A 17,215-nucleotide genomic window follows, 5' to 3' on the forward strand; every position below is an offset into this window, starting at 1 on the left:
ATAAGAGATGACTAAGGATGTACAAAAGCTAGCAAGAAAGAGGATAAAAACCCTCTATGTTTTTCTCTAACCCTGTGTGAGAAATGAGAAATCCTTCCTAAATCTTCTGGCCCACGAGGCAACCGTGGGGTCCACATCATAGAAATGTTAGATGTTTCTTTCTTTTCATAAGCTCCAAGCGACGTAAAGGAAGATCTTCATGAACATGGGGTTATTCCAGCTGTTTTTGGCATCTTGGATCCATTGCAGTTTATCTCCATTGTCAGTCCATTAGATATTTATAAGGTGGCCTAGCAAGTAGCACAGAATTGGCATATAAACATCATGTGTTTGAGGGTTTCTTCATCAGGCTGCCCACACAAAATACATCTATAGTTATCTCCACCGTGATAGTGTTTTCATTTAAGCATATTTCTGGTGTTTAGTCGATCCGAGAGCAGTAGTCATCCGAATACCTTGACTTTCATTGTTGCCGAGGATTTCGAGAGCCATTTGAAGGTCTTGTGTGCTTTAGCATCTCTGAAGTAAAACTAGTAATAGCTTTTGGCCGAATAAATATCCGAGCCCCGGGCATAAGTTCAGGAGTCTTTATCGTCAGAACCGTCCTCATTCCCGATGTTGTTGTTGTTGTTGTAACGAAAACAAAAACAAAAACAATAAAAAAAAGAAATGAAATTTGTTTGGTTTTGCCCAAATTTTGGCAAACAAAAACGAAATTCCTTGTGTTTGGTTCCTTTCCCCTGCGCCCAGGCCAGGCTAGGGTTTCTCACACGCCAGCAGGCAGCCAGATCCGCGCCGCCGGCCGCCCATTCAGACCACCAGGATGAGCTGCTGCTGCTGCAGCTGCTTCGGCTTCCTCAGCAAGCTGCACCACCGCCCCGCCGCCGGAGACAGCGACGGCGCGCCGTCCAAGGTCCTGCTTTTGCCGAGGTCCAGCGACGGCGGCAGCTTCTACGCCGGGGACAACAGCAGCAGCTTCCTCGGCGACGAGAGCAGGAGCTTCTACGAGAGGGAAGAGGAGGACTACCTCCTCCGCCAGAGCGACGGCGACGACGAGCCGCCCCGCAAGCGGTCCGAGGACATCATACTCTCCCGGGCCCGGAACGGCTTCGCCTGCAGGGACAGCCTCGTCAGGGACACCAGGAAGCTCTTCCGCTCAGAGGTAAGCTCATTACCACCACCAACAACTCTGTTTTCATTTCTCCAATGGTTTGTCCCTACAAATAAATCCTTCCGCTCCGTTGGTGAATTTAGCCGCTGAGCGCCGTAACATGGAGCCCATTATTTCTAGACCAAGAGTACTACCTCTCTCTCAGTTTACAGGGCATGCGCGTACCCCTAGGTCGTTAATTTGACCAACCTAATACAAGTCATATATTACAAAAAATATACCAACATAAACTTCGGAGCTTCTACTTTCAAAAGATATAATTTTTGTGTTATATAGTTTATACTAGGGTGTTAAAATTGGTAACCTAAGTATACGCGCAAGACTTGTAAACTGAAACGGAGGTTGTACATACAATGTGGCCATCAACAACAACTCTGTTTTTTTTTACCCGTTCATTCATTTCATTTCTCCAATGGTTGGTCACAAAGCAATCAATCCTTCCATCCGTTGACAATCGATCACACATGATCCGCTGGACGTAGTTGGTAGCGCACATGGATTATCTTTAGACCAAGAGCGCAATGTGGCCATCGCTCACTCTTCTGCCAAATTATCCAACAACTTGACCAGGTTTTGATTTGATAGCAATGCCATGCCCGTTGCGTGCCTAGTCAATCAATGGTTCATGGCTTGTATGAGAGCATTTTTTTCCCTTTTTATCTTTTGAATTGACAAGTATAATCATCACTCCCCTCTTCTCCTTTTGGCATTGCCTTAGGACGAAACAACCGGCTGTAAGATGATCAACCAGTATGTTCACCTGGGCAAGATTGGTGCTGGGAGCTATGGCAAAGTGGTAATAACAACAACAGACCCTTGTCAAGTGTGCTGCTACCTATTTATGTACCACTACTTCCCTCGCTGATTACCTCTCCTTTGATTTCATTCTAATTCTAAACAAACAAGGTTAAATACCGAAACATCAAGGACGGAAGGTTATATGCAATAAAGGTAGGTGGTTTCGACATTTCTTTCTGCACCCGCTGCACAGTGCTATCTATGTCTACTTGACAGAACTCTATCTATTTCAGGTGTTGAGTAAACCCTACATGTTGAAAGTGCGTGTTGTGCGGTCAGAAACGGCCATGACAGATGTTCTTCGGGAAGTGAGTAACTCTTTGTTAAACTAGTATTTCCCTCTATAAGACCTGTCACTTTGCTGTGTTGTTATGGCGTGTGCAAAGTTCTCTGGGAATGTACTTGTCTGAGCTTTGAAGATATAAATACTGTTAGTACTTTCTCTATAGGCACACATTATTTACAGCTACAGAAGAAATCTATTTGGGATTGTGCACCCATTTAGTATGCGTCTTTTTTTGTTTATTTCAATATTACCTGTGACCATTTTCCTTCGCTTTAGTTTCACTGGCTCTGATGTTTGTTATCAAGAAGCTGAATTGTGCTAAATTTGCCTTGGGATGCTCCAAAGGATTTTGCCATCACCACTATATAATAACTGTACTAAAAAATTCAGTTATTTTTCTGTCAAAAGGCAGAAGCATATTATTAGTAGCATTTGTCAAATGTTGCATATATACAGTGTACCGCATCCTGTTTTTACTTGAGAATCAACTACCGTATTTGTTTTCCAAGTTCTCTAATTAGCTACCCTTTTATTGCATCGGATACAGGTATCCCTCATGAAAATGTTGGATCATCCCAATATAGTAAATCTCATTGAGGTGATTGACGACCCAAACACAGATAAATTCTACATGGGTATTTATTGTTGCTCTCGTTGTTTTGCTTTATTATTCTAACATGGCGCTATTTTAGCAGGCTTGTTGTCATCTTGGTCGTTATTTTACACGATTGCAATTTACTCTTTTCCCTTCCCATTGGCAGTTCTTGAGTATGTTGAGGGGAAAATGGTGTGCAATAACGGCATAGGTTTAGGAGAAGCTACTTCCAGGAAGTACTTGCGGGATATTGTCTCTGGTGTTATGTATCTTCACTCTCATGTAAGACTTTTTAAACTCTTCACCAAGGAATGGTTCATCATGGTTAATTCTGTGCTAATAATATAATAACAGTGTCTATTTCATTAGCACTTTGATCATGTCAAATAGAAATTTCAACAAAGATATTTGAAGAGCTCTAAGTTTGTTAGACAATCATTATTTGAAGCAGCATGTTTTAGCTTTCACATATTTTTTCCCTTCCACTGAACCTAGTTATGTTGGCGTGAAGCTGATCAGCAAGCTCAAATGGTCGGCGTAAATTATCTTAGTAGACAGATTTTCTGTTCATAGTGTTAAACTGTTAAGTCCATGTTTGCTTAGCTACTGACTGAGTTGTTCTGTCTCCGAGCTACCTGATTGCACAGGCAAACATTAGCCTGGGTTTTATAATCAATGCTCACCTCATGCTTTAGGAGGCATAATATATCAGTCAAATGTACCGACTTGCGTATGAATGGTATGCTTGCTGCTTTCGTAGGAACGTTTAGGGTTGAGCTTTCAGCTTCCATATTTCTTAGTACAGTGCTTGGTTGTTGAGTTTCTTGCAGAGAAAACCAGAGTCCTATTTAAAGCCAATGACAGAAAACAGGGGAGATGTGAAACCTGCTTTCTTCTAGAGTATAATGCTTGTGGTCTTGTTTATGGTTTTAAATATACTTTTCTGATTGTATTTACATATAAATGTGGCATCTAATAAATAGTTAGGGCGGCGATATGCATCAAAGCATGATTTGTCTGTTGCCATATGAAGCTCACTTATTCGTAGTTGGCATATTCCACCGTTGAATTCTAATTCAGTATATGTGTTTGTGCACACACTTTGGTACATAATGGATCGCCGGAATAGGTTTCTACCAATAGTTTACATTCCATGTCACAAATTTTGCACTGTGTGCTTGATACAAAACTTATTTTTCTTGTGTTTTTATGCAGAACATTATTCATGGTGATATTAAACCAGACAACCTCTTGGTCACAAGTACTGGCAATGTGAAGATAGGGGACTTCAGTGTTAGCCAGATATTTGAGGTCCTTTTTTAATATTGTAGTTGTATTTTTTATTTATGCCAGTAAATTTATTCTCACTGGCAGGGTGAAGTTTTTTAGTCTAGCAAAGTATATAATCTTGGGCTTCACAATTTGTTCTTGTATAAAATCTAAGATTGCAAATTGCATACGTGAACGATATTGTCACTTACTCTGGGAATTTTGAACATTAGTCGAGTAGACAATGTAGTCTGATGATTCAGTGTTGTAAACCATTTTTAGTAGGGTTGTCGAGCCTCCTAGCTTGGTGCTTTACACATTGGGGTACTTGATTATGCTGCAGGATGACGATGATATGCTTTGGAGGTCTCCGGGTACTCCAGTTTTCACTGCACCAGAGTGCTGTCAAGGTACAGTTACATGACTTTGATTTGAGTTATAAAAGGCGGCACGCACAATCAGCCAGTTACCAAAGTATCCATCTGAAGTACAACACCAGTGGTTTTTGGAATATTGGTAGCATGGTGCTGTAGGTGTTTCCACAGCTAAATGATTGCATAACTGCAGCAGATAAAGATAAACAAACCCATAGCCCCAAACAACTGTAAGCAACCAAAGGGCTTGGGTTGTGGGTGTGATGCCAATAAATATAAGAAGTTGCTAAAATATTCTCTGGCCATGGCATGGGCTTGCTTAATGTGATGAACAATTTTCCGCCTCCCTTCCGCTGCAGGTTCAGCCTACCATGGCAGAACAGCTGATACATGGGCAGTCGGTGTTACCCTGTATTGCATGATCACCGGGAAATATCCATTCCTTGGAGAAACTCTGCAGGAAACTTACGACAAGGTGCGAAATATACGTTACTCCCTTCTCAGTTTACCTACCGCATAGACTCACCAAGGTCGCTCCGCTGCTGTGGGACAGATCGCCAATGATCCGGTGGAAATACCCGGCGACACGAGCCCCCAGCTCGCCGACTTGATGCAGAGGCTGCTCTACAAAGGTGTTCCTTGCAGGGTTTTTCTATTTTGCAATGAAGGTGTGCTTGCTGTGTTAACAGTGGTGTCGTTTGTGCTTTCCTCGCAGATCCGGGAGATCGTATGACCCTGCAGGCCGTGGCCGCGCATCCCTGGGTCGCCGGGGCTGAGGGTCCGGTCCCTGAGTTTGTGTGTAGGTGCGGTTTCGGTCGCAGGAACAGGAGTGATTCGCAGGAGGCGGTGCAATAACAGAGAGCCAGCCTTTTTGGGCATTGCTGTGGTGCTAGCCTAGTAGTGTGTGTGTGTGTAGATATAACAGATGAAGTGTGTCGTAGCAAAACAATCTTTGTGTTTTGAGTTTTCGGTACAGAATAGAGTGCCAGTCTGATTCTTTTTTTTTATCGCAAGCTTTACGCACATCGCCTTGTGTCACGGCGGCGAATGTTTTATTCTTGTTGAATCAATCCAATATAGTGAGAAAGCAGATGCTCCTTTTTTTTTCCTTTTTTCTTTTTTTGATGGGAGCAGATCTTCCTTTCTGAGAGTGTTTTTATTCCATGGGTGAATTTTGAATCTGATGTGTTATAAAATCTATGTTGTTTTTATGGGAAGAAGAATAACTAATGTGTTTTTCATGTATATAAATGACTTGAGAAGCTACAAACTAGTATTATTATTGTTAGGTTGGAATAAGAATCGCATTCCCTTTCACTAGAAAATAATAAATGACAGAACAATTCGTTTAGTCTACATCTGACCTGTCATACAAATCAAAATGTGGTAACTGTGTTTGGAAGTTGTAAAAAAACTCTCAAATACAATATGCTACTTTCAGCATTTGCAAATCCAAGTTCAAACACAAATTTAAAACTGTAACAGTAAGGTATTGGCTCACTTCCTGGGGTTGGCAATAATCATCTGGCAGGTTGGCCCAATATACAAAAATAAACAATACAGTACACAATGGGCGAAAAAAGAAACATACCAAATTTCTTTTATAAGATATCAGCAGGCACTATAGCTGCACATACATAGATAATATAGCAGAGCCATCACTCCCAGGTTTCACTTCTTTTTGCCTGAGACATACATACACCTAACACTAACAGTTACAGTTTTCATTCTGGCATAAATAGATAGATAGATTGATAGATACAAGTCCTGCTTTGCCCAACCAGCACTCATTCTGTTCTGGCAAGTCCTGCTTTGCTTTGCATATTTACAGTCGCCAAAAATTCGCTTTTACCGACACCGAGGGACAAATATATAGGAATGCTATTTGCTTGCTGCCTGCCTGCTCAAAAATAACAACATACTCCCAAGCGCTAATTGGCTAAGCTTTCTTCCTTCCTTTCTTTCTTTGTGCCGGCCAACCACCGCATGCGGTCGCTCGGTCACGGGCCGTTCTGCTGCCTCTCCATCTGGATCGACCGGAAGATGCGCGCCGCCGACTCTGACGCGGTGCGCGCTGTGTGCGGGACCACCCGGATCACACGGGCCGCTGCCGCCACCGGGTTCTCCTGGCTGCCCGAGGAGACCTGGGGTTGCTGGGCCGCGTTCCCGTTCCCGGCCGACGACGTAGGGAGGGGCGCCGCAGGTGCGGCCGCGGCAGGGCCCCTCGCCTCGCCCTGGCCCTGCTGCCTGTCAAAAGGGCTGCTGGCGGCGCTGCTCCCTTGCAGCTCGCTGCCGCGGGACGAGTGGAACCTCCAGACGCCGCCGGCCGACACGGCATCGTTCCTCATGTTGCACGAGCTCCTTGAGTGGTGCTCGACATGAGTGTTGGGTCGCGCTGCGGCCACGCGGCTCACCTGCTCCACTGCGGAGGATGAGACCACCGGGTTCATCACTGGCACGCTGAAAGGCGGGAAGTACATCGGGGGCATGGCTGGTGGGCCGCCGACGCCCATGTGCTGCGGCTGGTGAGGCATAGGGATGCCGTATGGAGAATTCATGAATTCCCCAGCTGTAGATGGCAGGCTCAGAGGAGCACAGCTTGCGTAAAACGGGGCCAAGATGCTTCCTGCCGGGGGGCACGGCCCTGTGTATGGTTTGTAGACGAACCCTTCCGACGGAGACATGACGGGAACGAGCCACTGATTCTGAGGCGGAGGAGCACACCAGTTGTTCTGCTTGTTGTCGGGAGGAGCAGGCATAGCAGGAGGGTTACTGCTAACCGCACCGTTTGATGCAGCTTGGTTCTCATGCCGGACCTCGACTACATCATTGTCTTGAGATGGTGAAGCCTGGTTTCCTTCAGTGTTGTCTTTCGAGTACTCCGCCTGCTGCAGGGTAAGCTGTGCATCATCATCGTCTTTGCTTTTAGCTGATAGAAGCTGCTTTTCCACATTGGCTGCAGCCGTCTTCTTCTTGCTTGTCACCAGGGCACTGCCAAGGCACGGATCCCCTTCAATAAGTAGGTGTGGAGATGCTGCAATCAACTTCTGCACCTGCTTGCAAGCACATACATAACATGGCTATATCAGCGTCCCAACACAAAATACATCAATAAGCTAACCGCCCGCTTGTGGCGAGTAAGAATCACAGGCTACTATATATTTGGTGGCGCAGACTCACTTTGATCAGTCGATGCAGCTCGAACACTTGGACAGCAAAAACCCGCTGCTGACTGTATAGAGTTCAAAGAAAAGTGATTACAAAACAAGAAAGGAAGTTATAGTGATTAAGAGAGATACTCCCTCCTTCCAGAATATAAGGTGCATCAGTTTTCGTGCAAGTCTAACTTATGTATGTTTGACCAAGATTATAGAATAAAATATCGACATCTACAATACAAAATAAAATAAAATACAAAAATACTTTCCGTCATGGATCCAATGATACAAATTTGTTATTGTATATATTGACACTTTTTTCTAAAAACTTGGTCAAACATGCACATGTTTGACTTTTGAAAAAACTAATACCTTATATTTTGGAATGGATGGGAGTACTACATTTAAGCATCAGTCTGTCAAAAAGGAAAAGAGATGTTCATAGAATGCACATGACAAATGTGCATGCGTGTTTGTGTTTGCATGTGTACAGTAGGGTGATTTGAGATGATACAGCATGTATAAATGGGAAGATCTAATCCGCTCGACTGCCTGGCTCATTTGCTGAGCACCAAGCTTATGTGCACACAGACCTTTCAAAAACACGAAGACAGAAAGGACAAGACCTAAGTGGTGAATACTTACTTGACGATAGCTCTTCTTGCTTTCCAGAAATGCTTTGGACCAATAGCACCGACAACATCATCTGGAGAGATCTCCAGATCTGGCAGAGATTCCACAGAGGAATCCGAGGAATCATCCCTCTGCACATCATGATGTCCGGTTGATCTTTTTCTCTTTTCACCAGTCTCTCTTAGGCCTTTCTCCGACAGTTTAGAAGCGCCGTTGCATGCGATGTCAGTAGAGTATGGCCCATTTCCAGCCTTTGGAGCATTCTGAGACTCAGCAGCATTCTCATTCCTTGTTCTAGCCTGATGCCCCTCGTTTCGGGAATGTTGCTTATCAGAAACATTTATACTGCTCGTCTCTTTTACCCTACTATACGAAGAGCCTTTGTCGTCTCTTTTACCCATTGTCTTCTCTGCAGAAAATTGAAATGATGAAGTCCTCTCTTCAGCTTCCAAAAAGTTTGTCGTTGTGTTTGCTGGTGCTTTGTCCCTGATAATACTTGGAGAGTCCATTGATCTCGTGTCCGACGCGTTCCTTCCTTCCAGGTACCTCTTGTCGGTGTTGGGAAATTTTGCAGTTGGTTTGGACAGCGTAGGCCCACTCTTATACGGACTTGTAGCTGGGAAGGGTGTGGAATTCTCTTGGATCCTCACTTCCTCATGGTTGGAGCGAGGGCGCACTCCAGAGCAGAAGACGGAAGGAACCGTAAAATCATCATCGTGAGTCAACTTCTTCCCAGAAGAATTCTTCGTGTTGTTGTTGTTGTTGCTGTTATTGTCTCTACGCTGTGAACTACTACACTCAGCAGTCGATCCTGCAGCATAGGCGTCCTTGCTCTTAAGCAGGGTGGAAAGCCTCCCAGATGTAGCATGGCCATCCCGCCCACTCGAGTTGGTCTTGATGTGTTCGGGCAAACGCACAGGTTCGTTTGAAGGCACACAAAATGATGGAAAGAGAGGTCTGTCGATCCCACCAATCTACAAGAAAAAGGCGCAAGTTAGTAATAAGTAGTAGTTTAAAAGAAAGTACTCTAGGATACAATTACAAATGAAGACATTGCCCAGTCATGTCTCACTGAAAACTCATCATCTTTGCTGTGTGCAAGTGCAAACAGAAGTGACAGACAATCTTCCAATTCCACATCCCTGATGCCTATCGTGGGAATCATCAACCATGTACCCGGATGCGCCCCATAACCGTCACTGCACTAGCGTTCAGAAAAGAAAACTGCCAAACTCCGGAAAGCGATAATCAACGCAAGGTATCTAACAGATAAAGAATCACTCGTCGAGAGCCAACCATACGTACATCGTAAGCATCTCACGGCACTCGTAATCATACAACCATGTGTGTGTCGCTAAATTCGCATACATACATACATCAAAAGAGCATCAATAGAGCGAGCGGCAAGGCGAGACGACATGCCGGCCAAGCCAATAGAGGCATCCTAGTCTAACACTGACACTGTGAAGCCCCCACTGCACTGCTGCTGAAGCAACCGCCGGCGGCCATGGCAGGCGGCATCTAGGTTTCAATCCAATCCAATCCAATCCAATCCAATCCAATCAGCGGACAGGCTAAAAATATATACGTGCATACATAGAGGCAAAAAAGAAAGAAAAGGAGAAGATGGGTGGGAGGAAGGAAGGAAGGGATACCTGTCCGGCGGAGGCGGAGGAGACGGCGGCGTAGCTGGCGGCGGGGCGGTGGGCGGCGGCTGGGGCGGTGTTGGCGGCGTTGGCGGCGAAGCGCTGGGAGGGGACGCTGAACTGCTCGTAGAGGGCCATCTTGTTGCGGGGCGGCGCGCGCGGGCCGCCGCCCTTGAGCGTGGTGTCGTTGACGTGGAGCCTGGGGAAGAGCGGGCCCATGACCTTGTCCTCCCCGCCGTCCTTGCCGCCGGCCCTCCTCATCGCGGCCAGCTAGACAACTAGCTAGGACGCCATCATCGCTCGGCGGGGGGAGGGAGAGAGAGGGTGGGAGGGAGGGAGGGAGGGAGAGGGGACGGAGAGGAGATCTCCGAATCAAGAAGAAGAAGAAGAAGAGGAGGAGGGGAAAAGGGCGGATTTTTCGGGGTCTCCGGACCGGGCCGCGGAGCACGGGGGCAGCGGGATCGGGCGGCGAGCGGGATTCGGATCGGTTGGGGAGAAATATCTGCCGGCCGCGGCCCGGGGACGGAGCAGGAGGAGGGGAAAAGCGGAGGAGGAGGAGGAAGAAAGGGAGAGGTGGTCTCTGCCTCTGCTCCGCTCTGGTGAGGTCCGTCTGGTGGAGGAGACGGCCACGCCCACCACCACCAACAGTGTGTGTGTGTGTGTGTGCTGGGGCTGGGATGACATGGGATCCTCATCCACACACAACACCACTGCAAATGAAAAACAAAACAAACATACTACTACTCCCACGTAGTACAAATTTCAACTAGAACCCATCATCCAATCCCCAAAACCAAAATGTAACCAACAAAAAACCCTTCTCTCCCCGGCCGGCGTCCACCCTGGCTTGAGCGTCAGGGCGTCGCCTTTCTTTTCCGTGCTGAAGATTCATTCATCATGTGTCCATGTTCTTTTCCCTGCATCTGTGTCGCCATACATGTCTAGACATGCTTCATATCTCAACAAACAAACAAACAAACAAACAAACAAACGGCGATATCGAAACCTACATCAACACTTGATTTTGGCCGTATCTCCGACGGAGGCAAATGCCAAGCGCGCCACAAAAGTCATCGAATTTGCATCGACATTGTCATCGCATCCAGCTTTATCCAATATGACCCTTTTATATAGGTGAATACGGACATCCATCTTATATGTTGTGTAAAGCTCTTCTAAGAACAAGAAAACGTGTTCAAAAGTTGGTGGGTGCAGCTAGGCTCCTGCAAAATTTCACCAATGAGGAAGGGGTATAGTTGAGGGAACAGTTTCATGTACTATTCACTTGCTCTGTGTGTGTGTCTGTGTGTTTTGCTAGGCACTGGCAGTTAGTATATCCTTTTTATGCATGTGAACCCATGCCTATATTTTCCTTTTTAATTTTTTCATGAATTTAAAAATCCGTATGCAATGAAAAAGAGTCGGGGTTGTCTTTTGACACCGATGCGGGGTAGGCATTCCCATGTCCGTGGAGCTCGTCTTACCTAGTGCTTCTCTCCCGGTCTCTCCATAATCATTCGACATTGCTAGGTCGCTTTGACGGCGCTTTAGACTTAGTATTTTTTTTAACATGGGGAGTGCTCCCAAGAACACAAATGCCTCATTTATTATCAAGCAGTGGTACATAGCATCAAACCACATGACTCAAACTAAAAAAACAAATTGCCCCTAATTTATGCTAAGAGGCTACCAATTGGGAAAGAAATTGCAACTGTGTCTGAAACAACAACCGTACAGAACGAAGCAAGCCAACGTCGGGGATGAATAATTTGTCCAACGAGCACTCCACAACTACAAGCCATGGACTTTCAACCATAGGATTCGACGGATCGCCGGAGAGAGTCGGGTTTCGACCACCACATGATACGTCTCCAACGTATCTATAATTTTTTATTGCTCCATGCTATATTATCTACTGTTTTGGATATTTATGGGCTTTATTATACACTTTTACATTATTTTTGGGACTAACCTATTAACCCAGAGCCCAGTGCCAGTTTTTGTTTTTTTTGCCTATTTTAGGGTTTCGAAGAAAAGGAAAATCAAACGGAGTCCAATTGACCTGAAACTTCACGGAACTTATTTTTGGAAGGAAAGCAACCTGATGGACTTGGAGTGCACATCAGGAAAGAAACGAGGGAGCTACGAGGTAGGGGGCGCGCCCACCCCCCCTAGGGCGCGCCCTCCACCCTCGTGGGCCCCTCGTGGCCCCCCTGACGTACTTCTTCCGCCTATATATCTCCATATACCCTAAAACATCCGAGAGCACAATAGATCGGGAGTTCCGCCGCTAGAAGCCTCCGTAGCCACCGAAAGCCAATCTAGACCCGTTTCGGCACCCTGCCGGAGGGGGAACTCCTCTCCGGTGGCCATCTTCATCATTCCGGTGCTCTCCATGACGAGGAGGGAGTAGTTCTCCCTCGGGGCTGAGGGTATGTACCAGTAGCTATGTGTTTGATCTCTCTCTCTCTCTCTCTCGTGTTCTTGATTTGACACGATCTTGATGTATCACGAGCTTTGCAATTATAGTTGGATCTTATGTTTCTCCTCCCCCTCTACTCTCTTGTAATGGATTGAGTTTCCCCTTTGAAGTTACCTTATCGGATTGAGTCTTTAAATATTTGAGAACACTTGATGTATGTCTTGCCGTGCATATCTGTGGTGACAGTGGGATATCACGTGATTCACTTGATGTATGTTTTGGTGACCAACTTGCGGGTTCCACCCATGAACCTATGCATAGGGGTTGGCACACGTTTTCGTCGTGATTCTCCGGTAGAACTTTGGGGCACTCTTTGAGGTCCTTTGTGTTGGTTGAATAGATGAATCTGAGATTGTGTGATGCATATCGTATAATCATACCCACGGATACTTGAGGTGACATTGGAGTATCTAGGTGACATTAGGGTTTTGGTTGATTTGTGTCTTAAGGTGTTATTCTAGTACGAACTCTAGGGCTGTTTGTGACACTTATAGGAATAGCCCAACGGATTGATTGGAAAGAATAACTTTGAGGTGGTTTCGTACCCTACCATAATCTCTTCGTTTGTTCTCCGCTATTAGTGACTTTGGAGTGACTCTTTGTTGCATGTTGAGGGATAGTTATGTGATCCAATTATGTTAGTATTGTTGAGGGAACTTGCACTAGCGAAAGTATGAACCCTAGGCCTTGTTTCAACGCATTGCAATACCATTTGTGCTCACTTTTATCATTAGTTACCTTGCTGTTTTTATAATTTCAGATTACAAATACCTTTATCTACCATCCATATACCACTTGTATCACCATCTCTTCGCCGAACTAGTGCACCTATACAATTTACCATTGTATTGGGTGTGTTGGGGACACAAGAGACTCTTTGTTATTTGGTTGCAGGGTTGCTTGAGAGAGACCATCTTCATCCTACGCCTCCTACGGATTGATAAACCTTAGGTCATCCACTTGAGGGAAATTTGCTACTGTCCTACAAACCTCTGCACTTGGAGGCCCAACAACGTCTATAAGAAGAAGGTTGTGTAGTAGACATCGAGCTCTTTTCTGGCGCCGTTGCCGGGGAGGTTAGCGCTTGAAGGTATATCTTTAGATCTTGTAATCGAGTCTTTTAGTTTCTTATTTTATCACTAGTTTAGTTTATAAAAGAAAACTATAAAAAATGGAATTGAGTTTGTCTCATACGCTTCACCTTTTTAATATCTTTCGTGAGTATGATGGAAAGGATAATTGTGCTCAAGTGCTAGAAGAAGAAATCTATAAAATGTTTGGCACTAAATATTTGAATGATGAGAATGATTGCAATGTTGTTAGTATGAATTCCTTGAATATCCTTGATGCTAATGATATGCAAAGCCACAAGCTTGGGGAAGCTATGTTTGATGAAGATGATATTTTTTGTCCCCCAAGCTTTGATGAGCAAATTTATTATGATGAGAACAAAGTTGCTACTTATGATGATTATTGTGATGAAACATATGCTATAAAAAGTAGTGATGATTATATTTATAAAGCTTGTCATGATTATGATTACCCCTTCTCTGGACATTACTCTTTTAATGTGGAAACAATTTATAGTATTCGAGTCTCTTATGATGCTCCCACTATTCTGAATGAGAAGAATTTTGCTTATGTGGAGAGCAATAAAAATTCTATGCTTGTAGATCATGAAAAGAATGCTTTAGGTGCTGGTTATATTGTTGAATTCATTCATGATGCTACTAAAAATTATTATGAGTGAGGAATATATGCTTGTAGGAATTGCAATAATATCAAGTTTCCCCTCTATATGCTTAAAATCTTGAAGTTATGCTTGTTTTACCTTCCTATGCAAGTTGGTTCTTGTTCCCACAAGTTGTTTGCTCACAAAATCCCTATGCATAGGAAGTGGGTTATACTTAAATGTGCTAGTCATATTATTCATCATGCTCTCTTTATGTTTCAATTCTTATCCTTTATGTGAGCATCATTGAATTCACCATGCCTAGCTAGGGGCATTAAACGATAGCGCTTGTTGGGAGGCAATCCAATTTTATTTTTGTTCCTTGCTTTTTGTTCCTGTTTAGTAATAAATAATTCATATAGCCTCTGTTTAGATATGATTTTATGCTTTTAATTAGTGTTTGTGCTAAGTAGAACAGTTGGGAAGACTTTGGGAAAGTCTTTGCGATCATGCTGTAAAAAACAGAAACTTTAGCGCTCACGAGATTTGCTTCCATTTTTTATTGGACAGTGCTATTGAGTTAATTATTTTTGCAGATGATTAATAGACAAATTACTCAGGTCCACCAATTTATTTGAGAATTTTATGAGTTCCATAAGTATACGTTTGATCCAAATTACTACAGACTGTTCTGTTTTTGACAGATTCTGTTTTCGATGTGTTGTTTGCTTATTTTGATGAATCTATGAGTAGTATTGGAGGGTATGAACCATAGATAAGTTGGAATACAGTAGATATTACACCAATATGAATTTATAATGAGTTCACAACAGTACCTAAGTTGTGATTTATTTTCTTATATTAACGGAGCTTATGAGTTTTCTGTTAAGTTTTGTGTTGTGAAGTTTTCAAGTTTTGGGTAAAGATTCGATGGACTATGGAATAAGGAGTGGCAAGAGCCTAAGCTTGGGGATGCCCAAGGCACCCCAAGGTAATATTCGAGGACAACCAAGAGCCTAAGCTTGGGGATGCCCCGGAAGGCATCCCCTCTTTCGTCTTCGTTCATCAGTAACTTTACTTGGAGCTATATTTTTATTCGCCACATGATATGTGTTTTGCTTGGAGCGTCATTTCATTTTATTTAGTTTTGATTGCTATTTGAATAAAATACCAAGATCTGAAATCCTTAAATGTTAGAGAGTCTTCACATAGTTGCATACTTATTCGACTACTCATTGATCTTCACTTATATCTTTCGGAGTAGTTTGTTGTTGCTCTAGTGCTTCACTTATATCTTTTTAGAGCACGATGGTGGTTTTATTTTATAGAAATAGATGAACTCTCATGCTTCACTTATATTATTTTGAGAGTCCTAAACAGCATGGTAATTTTCTTTGGTTATGAATTTAGTCCTAATATGATGGGCATCCAAGAGGGATATAATAAAAACTTTCATATAAAGTGCATTGAATACTATGAGAAGTTTGATACTTGATGATTGTTTTGAGATATGAGGATGGTAATATTAGAGTCATGCTAGTTGAGTAGTTGTGAATTTGAGATATACTTGTGTTAAAGTGTGTGATTCCCATAGCATGCATGTATGGTGAACCGTTATGTGATGAAGTCGGAGCATGATTTATTTATTGATTGTCTTCCTTATGAGTGGCGGTCGGGGACGAGCGATGGTATTTTCCTACCAATCTATCCCCCTAGGAGCATGCGCGTAGTACTTTGTTTCTATAACTAATAGATTTTTTCAATAAGTATGTGAGTTCTTTATGACTAATGTTGAGTCCATGGATTATACGCATGTTGGGGAACGTAGCAGAAATTCAAAATTTTCTACGCATCACCAAGATCAATCTATGGAGTAATCTAGCAACGAGGGGAAGGAGAGTGCATCTACATACCCTTGTAGATCGCTAAGCGGAAGCATTCAAGTGAACGGGGTTGATGGAGTCATACTCGTTGTGATCCAAATCACCGATGATCCTAGTGCCGAACGGACGGCACCTCCGTGTTCAACACACGTACAGCCCGGTGACGTCTCCTACGCCTTGATCCAGCAAGGGGAGAAGGAGAGGTTGGGGAAGACTCCATCCAGCAGCAGCACGATGGCGTGGTGGTGGTGGAGGAGCGTGGGACTCCAGCAGGGCTTCGCCAAGCACTACGAGAGACAAGGAGGGAGAGGGGTAGGGCTGCGCCAACAGGGAGAGCAAATCACATGTGTTGGGCAGCCCCAAACCTCAAGTATATATAGGGGGAGGGGAGGGGCTGCGCCCCCACCTAGGGTTCCCTCCCTAGGGGTGGCGGCAGCCCCCAGATCCCATCTGGGTGGCGGCCACAAGGGGGAGAGGGGGAGGCGCACCTGGGGTGGGCCTTAGGGCCCATCTGCCCTAGGGTTTGCCCCCTTCCCCTCTTGGAGGCGCCTTGGGCCTTGGTGGGAGGCGCCCCAGCCCACCTAGGGGCTGGTCCCTTCCCACTATTGGCCCATGTAGGCCTCCGGGGCTGGTGGCCCCACCTGGTGGACCCCCGGACCCCTCCGGTGGTCCTGGTACACTACCGGTGATGCCCGGAACACTTCCGGTGGCCAAAACCATACTTCCTATATATCAATATTTACCTCCGGACCATTCCGGAACTCCTCGTGACGTCCGGGATCTCATCCGGGACTCCGAACAACATTCGGTAACCGCGTACATACTTTCCCTATAACCCTAGCATCATCGAACCTTAAGTGTGTAGACCCTACGGGTTCGGAAGTCATGCAGACATGGCCGAGACAACTCTCCGGTCAATAACCAACAACGGGATCTGGATACCCATGTTGGCTCCCACATGCTCCACGATGATCTCATCGGATGAACCACGATGTCAAGGACTTAATCAATCCCGTATACAATTCCCTTTGTCTAGCGGTACGATACTTGCCCGAGATTCGATCGTCGGTATCCCGATACCTTGTTCAATCTCGTTACCGGCAAGTCTCTTTACTCGTTCCGTAACACATCATCCCGTGATCAACTCCTTGATCACATTGTGCACATTATGATGATGTCCTACCGAGTGGGCCCAGAGATACCTCTCCGTTTACACGGAGTGACAAATCCCAGTCTCGATTCGTGCCA

The 17,215-nt window shown here is 44.8% G+C and overlaps 2 protein-coding genes across 2 annotated transcripts; one reads left to right on the forward strand and one right to left on the reverse strand.

Moving 5' to 3' along the window:
* The first annotated feature begins 717 nt into the window (after positions 1–717).
* Positions 718–5,583, forward strand: LOC125532464 (serine/threonine-protein kinase GRIK1-like). The gene is made up of 11 exons (XM_048696518.1): positions 718–1,162; positions 1,890–1,967; positions 2,078–2,122; positions 2,203–2,277; positions 2,803–2,890; positions 3,017–3,132; positions 4,066–4,161; positions 4,463–4,529; positions 4,853–4,968; positions 5,047–5,125; positions 5,209–5,583. The coding sequence occupies exons 1-11, from the start codon at positions 824–826 to the stop codon at positions 5,346–5,348; spliced, it is 1,239 nt and encodes a 412-aa protein (XP_048552475.1). The 5' UTR covers positions 718–823; the 3' UTR covers positions 5,349–5,583.
* Positions 5,584–6,069: 486 nt separating this feature from the next.
* Positions 6,070–10,585, reverse strand: LOC125532463 (ELF3-like protein 2). The gene is made up of 4 exons (XM_048696517.1): positions 9,940–10,585; positions 8,297–9,258; positions 7,674–7,725; positions 6,070–7,546 (listed from the first exon to the last, which is right to left on the reverse strand). The coding sequence occupies exons 1-4, from the start codon at positions 10,189–10,191 to the stop codon at positions 6,494–6,496; spliced, it is 2,319 nt and encodes a 772-aa protein (XP_048552474.1). The 5' UTR covers positions 10,192–10,585; the 3' UTR covers positions 6,070–6,493.
* Between the last annotated feature and the right edge of the window lie 6,630 nt (positions 10,586–17,215).

This window comes from Triticum urartu, chromosome 1 (assembly GCF_003073215.2).
Source record: "Triticum urartu cultivar G1812 chromosome 1, Tu2.1, whole genome shotgun sequence".
Taxonomy (NCBI): domain Eukaryota; kingdom Viridiplantae; phylum Streptophyta; class Magnoliopsida; order Poales; family Poaceae; genus Triticum; species Triticum urartu.

What these genes read in the sequence shown, in the direction of transcription:
- LOC125532464 (XM_048696518.1), top strand. Translation starts at nt 824, where the DNA reads ATGAGCTGCTGCTGCTGCAGCTGCTTCGGCTTCCTCAGCAAGCTGCAC. An exon ending in CTGGGAGCTATGGCAAAGTG is followed by an intron (nt 1,968 to 2,077) that starts GTAATAACAACA and finishes TAAACAAACAAG; the next exon opens with GTTAAATACCGAAACATCAA. An exon ending in TGCACCAGAGTGCTGTCAAG is followed by an intron (nt 4,530 to 4,852) that starts GTACAGTTACAT and finishes CTTCCGCTGCAG; the next exon opens with GTTCAGCCTACCATGGCAGA.
- LOC125532463 (XM_048696517.1), bottom strand. Translation starts at nt 10,191, where the DNA reads ATGAGGAGGGCCGGCGGCAAGGACGGCGGGGAGGACAAGGTCATGGGC. An exon ending in GCAAGAAGAGCTATCGTCAA is followed by an intron (nt 7,726 to 8,296) that starts GTAAGTATTCAC and finishes AACTCTATACAG; the next exon opens with TCAGCAGCGGGTTTTTGCTG. An exon ending in AGCTGCATCGACTGATCAAA is followed by an intron (nt 7,547 to 7,673) that starts GTGAGTCTGCGC and finishes GCTTGCAAGCAG; the next exon opens with GTGCAGAAGTTGATTGCAGC.